This window comes from Drosophila albomicans, chromosome 3 (assembly GCF_009650485.2).
Source record: "Drosophila albomicans strain 15112-1751.03 chromosome 3, ASM965048v2, whole genome shotgun sequence".
NCBI lineage: Eukaryota > Metazoa > Arthropoda > Insecta > Diptera > Drosophilidae > Drosophila > Drosophila albomicans.
In genome coordinates, this window is record NC_047629.2 from 47,896,937 (window position 1) to 47,906,780 (window position 9,844).

Here is a 9,844-nt window from a genome sequence, read left to right on the forward strand (position 1 = left end):
ATTTTGAAATTAAACTTGGGGTGGGTGCAACGGTGCGAACGTTGGATACTTTTGAAATAAATGTTTACTTAATTTGCAAATTAGCTGAAAACATTGGCGCAATGTGGATGCTGCAAGCAATCATCAAGTGTTTGGCCCAACAATTACAAGTATGTAGTGAGCGCTGTGCTCAGTAAAGTTGGTTAAGAAATAGGTTTGTGTGTGTGTCCAACACAAATTGGTTTATTGATTTTTCCTCAGCTAAAATGCTGCACACGGAATCATTGCCCACACATCAAGGCATTTATACGCCGCTAAGTCAGGCAATGACCGATTCGGAGTCCGATGAAGAGATTGAGATACACAACGCAACCAAGCATCAGCGACAGCGACAACAGTTACAACAGCAACTTCAACAGCAGCAGCAGCAACATCAACAGCAGTTGCAATCACAGCAGCAGCAACAACAACTGCAACGTAATCGCAGCCGCATACCACCAAGTACGTTGGCATTAAAGTCGCCCCACACACGTACCACAACAGCCACACGTATTGTGGGTGGCGGGTCACAGTTGAAACCACAGCAGCAACATACACAGCAACAGCAGCAACATTCAAAATTTAAGTCGGACAACAGCAGCAACAATAGCAGCAGCTACACCACCAACATGCAAAATACATTTCGCTCCGTGATGCTTAGCGATCTAGGCAGCTCAGCAGCCGTTGGAGGCGGCAATGTGGGCGTCGAGTTCTCCAATTTCAATGGCGGCGGCGGTGACTACGATGTGAGTGCCGACAATGTGGCCATCTTGGGCAACAGTCAAACCGACGACATACACAAACATCTGCCCATGTCGACGCGACGTCGCTGCTGTTTCATTGCCTCCTTGCTGCTCTGCCTGTTCGCCGTTGTAGGCTTCGTTTGGCTGCTGCCCTGCGGCAATGCCGATGGCACTGGCGCCTGTCCAGCGCCCGTGGATCGCCTGAAGACGCACAACTGGCTGAACAACTACACAAAGATAGAGCTAAGAGGTGGCGTTAATGTTGTGGCCGGTTTGCGTGCCTGGGAGAATAATCTGGTGTTTCTGTATCGTGGCGATGTCTTCTTCCCCGAATTTCGTGCCACAAATCACAAACGCAATGGCATCATCTCATTGCTGGGCAGCTCGGGCGCCGTCGCCTGGTACGATGAGACAGTGGATGAGCCGGTGGCCATTGATTGCACACTGCTCGATGTGGACAGCAATGGCAAACCGGATTGCCTGGTGATCGATGAGTACGGCGAACTGGGCGTCATCAATTCGGCCAGCGGTCAGTGGCATTGGCGTTTCATGGAGCATTCGGCACGCAAACTGGATGCCTATGATTTCCCACTCATACTGCCCGACATCGATGGCGACGGTGTGCTGGACATACTGCTCATCTCGAGCATATCACTGGAGCAGCGCACCAAAACTTTTGTGCAGCAGCAACACACGCCGGGCTCACCAGCAGCCGCCCAACTGGAGGCACGCAATGTGCTGCGTTTGCTGTCCGGTCGCCGTGGCGTACCCATTGGCGATGGATTTCGAGTGCTCGACTGCGCGCAGCTGTCGCGATTACAGCTATCGAATGCGGCCAATGCGGCTGCCACGCTCAGCGTTAGCTACAGCTGCCAGCGCAGCGACAACCACACGGAGGAACAGCGCTCCAAGTCGCTGGCCGCGCTGTATCAGTTGATCACCAACAAATCGTTAGTGGGACAACGTTTGTTGCCCGCCTCCAAGATTGCGCAGCATCGTCGCCATGGCCAGCGCAAGGATACCGAGGCACAGCGCAATGTTTACTCGCTGAGCGGACGGGAGTTGACTGTGGAGAATCGCGGCAAGTGCCCCGACTGCAATGTGACGCTGGTGTTGACCGAAAGTCGCAATGGCCAGCGTTTCACACTAAGGAATTTCACCAATAGCGGAATGTATGGCATGGTGCCGGCTCAGTGGCATTTTAAGAACACCAAGATGTCTGGCTTTGTGATGAAGTTCTGGAAGTGGCACAGCAACGCAGTCAGACAGACACAGCCACAGCAGCAACAGTCGCAACAGCAATCACAGGCTAGCAATAGCGTGGATAAGACAAGCAACTATACAAACAGCACGAGCAGCAGCTCCGCAAAGCATCTGAATGCCATTAAGGAGAAGGACAAGAGCAAGGACAAGTCATACAGCAAGACAGCAGCAACATCACAACAACAGCAGCAGCAGAAGAAGCAGCAACAACAGCAACAGCAGCAACATCAGAGACTTAAACGCGAACAGCAACATGAATTCCCAGCACAGCACGAGGAATTCGATGACTTTGAGCACTTGCTGCCGATCGAAAAACGCGACACATTCAATGTGCTCGCCACGAAGAATCAACGTAAACTTAATGGCAACAGTCCCGCCGCACAGTTGATGAAAAACTATAAAATGCAAATGACCACAGAGACGGTTATTCTGGTGCTCTTCATTGGCGCCGACACACGGATCGAGAACACATCGCAGAGCAATATTGTGCAGTTCTGTCGCAGCGATCGCAACGAAATGATTTGCCAGCCGGATCTCATTAATCAGGAGAACTCAATGCTGATTGCCGATCTCGATATGGATGGCTCACAGGAGCTGGTGTCGTACATGTCCACGTTTGTGCCCGCCGACGACGATCCCGTGAACAATTGGAAGCTCGTTAGCTATGTGCGTCTCTTGCGTCTTCAGTCCGAGCTGCCTTATTTCTATGAGCAGGAAAAACACAACTAGGCGGGACAGAGAGAGAGAACACCACCTTGGTAACAGGAACGTGCATTTAAACACACATCACACAGACACACTCTGGATTTTGGGGGAGAGGCCTGCCTGGTGGACAACACCCATCATAACACGTACTTAGTAGTTAAATTGCTAGTTGCATGTATTACAATTACAAAACATTAACAATTACGATTGTATATTATAAATAGAACCCTTTTCTAGTCTCTCCCACAAAATAAACGGTTTAATAACAATTGCAACATTTGTTTTTTCCTTTTTTGTTGTTTGTAGTTTGTATAATCCTAAAAAGTCCGAAATTCATTCATTTTTGCAATGGTTCTAAATAATTAACGAAATGCAAATGCTAAAATAAAGAATTTACATTTCCACATTCTCATTTTTATTACAATTGATCGTCTACCACTGCGCGTGGTAGACCCGCCTATATGTTAAGATCGCTCACATAGCGCTTGCAATTGGCCTGAAACTGTGCCGATGCCCATTGCTCTGTCAGGATTTTGAACTCTGCATCCAGCGATGGCAGCAACGCCGCATTCGCCGTCTGATTTAGCTTCTTGAGCCCGCGATAATGCTGTAATTACAATTAAAACAGATTTAGGAGCTGCAGTCGAGTGTACTTGACTATTAGATAACTATTATTCTTAAAATATACCAAATTATATAGCGCAAATATACACCAATAGCTATATTTGGTATATTTATATAGTACTAGATATAAAATATACCATATGCTAATATTATACTAACGGCTATATGGTATATTTATATGGTAATACATTTAAAATATACCATATGGTACAAAAATACTAAATTATACCATTGGTTATACATATGGTATATTTATATAATAATACATTTAAAATATATAGTGTATAAAAATACTGAATCATACCGAATGGCTATATTTAGTAAATGCATGTGCTAGTATATATTTGGGTAATTCTCTGACTAAATTTTTCACTAATGAAAATGAAAAAAAAAACAAACAAAACTAAAACAATTAAATAAGAAAATTGAGGTTTTTCTTATAGCTCTAGATAAGCACTATATTTAGAGCTAATATTTTTTTTAGTAACTTCTGTTTTACGATAAATTACAAAAATTCTTTAATTTTTTAGTTTGAATACGAATTCATTCATTTTTGCAATTATCTTAAAACAGAAAAATATTTTCAAAATTATTACCATTTCTAATTAAAGTCCTAATACAGAACTATAAGAATCAGAAAACAAAAAATATATATCTCTATCTCTTATAGACTCTGCGCTGTAGGTGCTCAAACGGACGGACAATCAGATAGACAGATATTGCAATCTCGTCTTGGCTTTCGACGCTGATCAAAAAGTGCCTCCTTCTGCGGCAGGCATAAAGTTAAAATAACCTTTTACCCTATGGTTATCAGGTATAATAAGAGCTAGAAGTAAAAGTCGTTGGACTCACCTCAGCTGTGCTGTTGGAAATAAGTTTGGCCACTTCGAGCGCCTCGTCGTTGACACTGCGTGCCTTGCAGCACTTGTCAATAAAGCTATTCCCTCCGACTGTTGTCACTAACTCCAGTGCCTGCAGCTGCTCGCCCAGCAAAAAGAGACGATTGTGCTGAAATTAAACATAATACATTTAGCAATTGAGAATGTTTTGAAATGCAAGATTTTATTACTTACAACTTGACTGGAGACCTTTGGATGATTGTGCCAGAGCGCATAACCCTCTGGCAGCTGGCCAAGCTTGGCATAGCTTGTCTCAAGGCTGCAGTCATCGGCGGAGACAACATAGTCAAACAGCGGCAATTGCATAACGCCCAGATTCTTGAGGTTTCCCACAACGCCAGCCACCAGAGGCTTGGGGAATGTTAATAAAGTTCGCAGATATGTTCTAAAGCAAACAAAATATAAATTGGAATTTAATAAGTTCAAAGTATTTTCTTATTGGCTTTCATTATACTCACTTTAAGACCAATCCCAATTGGTTGGCGCCTGATTTGCGTTTGTCGAGCGCAGATGCAATCAGTTCCTGGCAGTCGATGCCCTGGCAAAATGTTTGTCCCTGCCCCACGCTCAACAGCACTGTGTTGCAGTCATTGCTCTTGGCTAGTTTATTGAGCATTTCCGTCAGTTTCTGCAGCAACTGCAATTTGTAGGTGTAACCGGTCTTCGATGGCTGCATATTGACGATCAGCTGCGACACCTTCTCCAGCTTATGCAGCGTAATCAGCTCCGTTTTCGCTGACGCTTTCGATTCCTTTGGCAATTGCTGCTGTTTCAAATCATTCGCCAGCGTTTGCGGTGGACTGCCATCGTTTCTTTGGTTGGTTTTTGTCTCCGGTTTCAAGAACTTGAATGCTGGATCATTGGCAGGCGCGTCGGATGCATCGTCCGACAGATTGGCAACGGCAGCTGGCCGATTGTCTAGCGAAAGGCGACTCGCCGAAGCATTGCTCGAATAGGAGCTATTGGAACGTCGTCGCATAATCATCGACTCTTCGCTCGCCCGCTGTTTGTACACATAATCCCAGGAGTCGGAGGGTTGGGGCTTCGGTGTTGCTGCCTTGTTGTTCTTGAACACAGCATCGATGGCAGCCGCGGGTGTCGAGGCACGTTTATAGGCTTTGGGTGGACTCTCCTTTTTCGGTGTTGTGGGTGACATCAACTCGCTGGCATTTGCTTTCGGTGGTTGCTGCTGCTGAAAATGAAATACAAATATGTCTTAAAAGAGCTATCGAAATGGAAACTAAATTGCGGTGTAGCTTACGCGTCCAGTGATGGTCAGCGAACGTTTACGCATCAACGGTTTGTTAGGCGACTCGCCACCGCTAAGTTCACGCTGCTCTCGCTCCACGGCCTGCATCATATTGGCGGCGCCTTCGTCACCCATCAAACGATCAATTTCGCTGACCTTTTTCTTCTTGACCTGCACCACACTGCCACTTGCAGCGCCATTTGGTGTCTGCGCTCGACGATTGACAGTTGTTGTTGATGCTACATTTGATTCGTTGAGCTTGGCTGGCGTTGCAACTCGCTTAGCTACTTTATGCACATCCTTGGGCGTCATTGGACGCGCACGTTTCATACTTTCTTGACCGCTAGCACGCGGTGTTGTAGGTCGCTCACTTGTCACTGTTGCTGTGGCTGTTGGACTGGCGCTGTTTGAACCGCCTGCCTTTGTTGTAGCATATTGCGCCAGGGATTTCTGTGCATCTGGCATATCGGGATCCCAAATGATTTTCCGTTTAATAACCCGAGTGCGTTTATAGCCTGCAAGGACAGGAATATGAATCCAATTCTTTTCGTTTATATCATAATTAAAAGGTGCTGAAGCATACCTGTGGCTTCTGGGCTACTGTTGTTATTCGCCGGCTCCACTGTCGTCGCTGCCTTCAGCTTATCCAGTGCGCTCTGCGTGGGTGACTTGGTCAGCGCCTTCGCATTGCCCACAGATTCGCTGCTGGCTTTGCTTGCCTTCTTTGCGATTGGCCTTTTGCTCGCAGCTGTCAAATTGGAATTAGCATTAGAGTGGGAATTGGAGTTGTTGTCGCTGCCGCTGTCATATTCGTTCCAATCGTCATTCAGTGAGCTAACAATATCCATCGGCTGCTGCTGCGGCTGCTGTTGTTGCTGCTGCTGCTGTTGCTTGGCAGCTGCTTCTTTGCGACGCGCTGTTTGCGCTTTTAAATCTGCCATTTGCTCGAGGGCCACAGCACGCGCTTGTTCTGGAGATAGCTTCGCCTTACCCTTGGCTGCACTTTTGGGAGCGGCAGCAGCAACTGCTGCCGGCAACACAACTGGACTGGCAGCGCTGCCATTGTCACCATCATCAATTTCCATTATCTCGTATTGACCCTCGCCCTCAATGGTCACGCCTACGTTGTCCAACTCGGCCAGCGCCAGTTCAATGGATTTTTGATCGGCTGCCGGTGCCGCTGCAGCTGTTGGTTGCTCCTGCTCCTGATCAGTGCCCTTGAGCAGCGCTATTAGATCCACATCCTTCAGTGTGGCTGCCGATGCCGTCTCGTCTTTATTGTGATTGACTGGTGTGCGACGACGTGACACCAGCTCATCCGTCAGTTGTGCCTCATTGCTGGCGTTGCCATTTTCAGTCGCGGCGCTGTCGCCCGCATCTTTCACCTGCTCCGCCAGCTCTTTAGCCAATTGATCCGTCTCTGTCTCTGTGTCGTCGTCGTGCTGTAAATTATGCATTTTGGCTATTTCCTGCTCCAATGAGCTCAACTCATCCAGTTTGTCAATTTTATCATCCTCTGGTATTTTGATATCCTCATGTTTAGATTTCGCTGGGCCCGCTTTTTCTGCTTCTGCTTCTTCTTGTTCGCCTCGTTCTTCTTCTGCCGCAACGCTGTTTGTTTCTTCTGTTTTCGGCTGTGGCAACGGCGGCGTTGCGCCCAGTTTTTCCTTCAATTTATTGTCGTCTGCTGTTTCAGCCATATTTCACTAGCGCACTTGCAATATTTAGCCTACTCTAATTCACATAAAACTTGTAAAATTCCAATGCAGCCAAAATAGTGTTTTCAACGTTTTTATGCACTTGCTGCAATAGCGGCCATTTTATAGTGATGCGTATTTTACGAAAGAAAAATATATTCGATATACACGGCCACACAATTCGAAATGAACTGCTGCGCTCGACTACTATTTTTGTATTCGTCAGCTGTCGTGTTCTTATCGATACATAGACGATAGGTTGTGTACAAATTGCGTGCATATCGATAGTTTGACAGCTCTAATATATCTCAACCCCCCTACCCATACACCACTCTGATGAATACTTCATGGAAAAAAAAGTCTCATCTGCAGCAGCAGCAGCAGCAGGACTAACGCTGATAAGAGGGGAATTTGTTTATTTTATTCAACATAAAAGTTTATGTAAATTTGGCTGGTCGTGAGCGTAAAACAAAATAGTTGTGAAAGCGCGCTGTAAGCAAACAATTTTAGCATTGGTGGCGGTAACGAAAACAACAACAAACAAATAGCAAACAACAAAAATCCAGCAAAATTTTGGCAGCCAAAGTGGTGGCAGCGACTGCGACGGCGACGACGACTGCGACCGCGACAGCGACAGGATGTGGGACTCGTCAATGTTTCTGAGCACACTGACGCCAAAGTTTTACGTAGCGCTCACAGGCACCTCGAGCTTAATCTCGGGTCTCATCTTGATATTCGAATGGTGGTATTTTCGCAAATATGGCACATCATTTATAGGTGAGTTTTTAATGGTGATGATGATGATAATCATGTGCAATTGCGTTTACAATTTCACCCAATTCGGCAGAACAAGTATCGATCAATCACATTAGTCCCTGGATTAATGGCAACGATGCTCAGTCGGATAATGGCAGCGGCAGTAGCAGCAGCAGCGGCTCCTCCAGCAGCAGCAATGGAGGTGGAGGTGGTGCCAATGGCGGTGGCAACAATGCCAATTCAGGCAACAGCAGCGGCACACCCGAATGCAAAGTGTGGCGCAATCCACTCAACTTATTTCGCGGTGCCGAATATCAACGCTTCTTTTGGGCCACCAGCAAGGAGCCATTGACGTACTACGATATGAATCTGAGTGCCCAGGATCATCAGACGTTCTTCACGTGCGAGGGCGATGCCCGCAAGGAGGAATACGAAATCATGCAGACGGCGTGGCGTGAACGCAATCCAATGCAACGCATCAAATCCGCACATAATGCGCTGGAGATCAATGCGGAATGTGCACCCGCTTACATACTGCTGGCCGAGGAGGAAGCGATGACCATACTCGAGGCGGAGAAGATACTGAAGACGGCCCTCAAGGTGGCCGAGCTCAATTATCGGAAATCGCAGGCGACGCAACATCAAGGCGCCATCGCTGATGGCGTTCACAGGCGCGACACGAACGTGTTGATCTATATCAAGCGACGGTTGGCGATGTGCGCCAGGAAACTCGGCAAATTGAAGGAGGCCGCGAAGATGTTTCGTGATCTGACCAAAGAGATACCGTCGATCATGAGTGTGCTGAACATACACGAGAATCTCATTGAGACACTCCTCGAGATGCAGGCGTATGCCGATTGCCATGCCATACTGGCCAAATACGATGACATCTCGCTGCCCAAATCGGCGACAATTTGCTACACAGCGGCGCTGCTCAAGGCACGGGCTGTGGCCGATAAATTCTCACCGGACATTGCCTCGAAACGTGGTCTAAGTCCGGCCGAAATGAGCGCTGTGGAGGCCATACATCGGGCGGTGGAATTCAATCCGCATGTGCCGAAATATTTGCTGGAAACAAAGCCGCTCATTTTGCCGCCGGAGCATATATTGAAACGCGGCGATTCCGAGGCATTGGCGTATGCGTTCTTCCATCTGAAGCACTGGAAACAGGTGGAGGGCGCATTGAATTTGCTCCACTGCACCTGGGAGGGCACATTTCGTATGCTGCCGTATCCATTGGAGCGCGGACATCTCTTCTATCCATATCCGACGTGCACAGAGTGCGCCGATCGTGAACTGTTGCCGGCCTTCCATGAGGTCTCGGTCTATCCGAAAAAGGAGTTGCCATTCTTTATACTCTTCACGGCGGGCTTGTGCTCGTTTACCGCATTGCTGGCGCTGCTAACGCATCAGTATCCGGAGCCGATGGGTCTGCTGGCACAGACGGTACTTACATGGATCCTCTATCCCATACAGCTGCTCAAGGAGCGCATCGAGGCATTCTGGCCGTGCAATCTGCTCCAGCAATTGTCGCGAGTCTAAAACAACAAAAAAAAAACAAATTACAAATATATATGGAAACAGAATAAACGCAAATGAGGCGCCAACGCACAACACAATACAGCATGCACACCACACCACACACACACACACCCAGTCACACACACAGATTTACAGATACAGTTATGGAAGATACACGCATCAAGGCATCAGAAGAAAACGCAACGCATCCAAAAGAGCAAAGTGAAAAAAAACCCAAGTTACAAAATGAACTCGATATGGAAAACAAAACAGAAAAAACCTTTACATACTATATATCTAAATACATATATATATATATATCTAAATATATATATATATATATATACATATATTTTGGATCTTTGTCTG

At 46.9% G+C, this 9,844-nt stretch overlaps 3 protein-coding genes across 4 annotated transcripts; 2 read left to right on the top strand and 1 right to left on the bottom strand.

Moving 5' to 3' along the window:
* The first annotated feature begins 2 nt into the window (after positions 1–2).
* Positions 3–2,931, top strand: LOC117572302 (uncharacterized). The gene is made up of 2 exons (XM_034255015.2): positions 3–149; positions 241–2,931. The coding sequence occupies exon 2, from the start codon at positions 246–248 to the stop codon at positions 2,751–2,753; it is 2,508 nt and encodes an 835-aa protein (XP_034110906.1). The 5' UTR covers positions 3–149; positions 241–245; the 3' UTR covers positions 2,754–2,931.
* LOC117572300 (nucleolar protein dao-5) lies at positions 2,880–7,381 on the bottom strand. Of its 2 annotated transcripts, none has more exons than XM_034255013.2 (6): positions 6,085–7,381; positions 5,514–6,016; positions 4,711–5,444; positions 4,427–4,637; positions 4,206–4,361; positions 2,880–3,336 (listed from the first exon to the last, which is right to left on the bottom strand). In XM_034255013.2, the coding sequence occupies exons 1-6, from the start codon at positions 7,199–7,201 to the stop codon at positions 3,187–3,189; spliced, it is 2,871 nt and encodes a 956-aa protein (XP_034110904.1). In that variant the 5' UTR covers positions 7,202–7,381; the 3' UTR covers positions 2,880–3,186. The 2 variants fall into 2 exon arrangements, with proteins under 2 accessions (XP_034110904.1, XP_034110905.1); XM_034255014.2 differs by having other exon boundaries at positions 4,711–5,441; positions 6,085–7,380.
* A 131-nt stretch (positions 7,382–7,512) lies between these two features.
* LOC117568108 (protein ST7 homolog) lies at positions 7,513–9,523 on the top strand. Its single transcript, XM_034248499.2, has 2 exons — positions 7,513–7,975; positions 8,046–9,523. The coding sequence occupies exons 1-2, from the start codon at positions 7,837–7,839 to the stop codon at positions 9,494–9,496; spliced, it is 1,590 nt and encodes a 529-aa protein (XP_034104390.1). The 5' UTR covers positions 7,513–7,836; the 3' UTR covers positions 9,497–9,523.
* Positions 9,524–9,844: the final 321 nt, after the last annotated feature.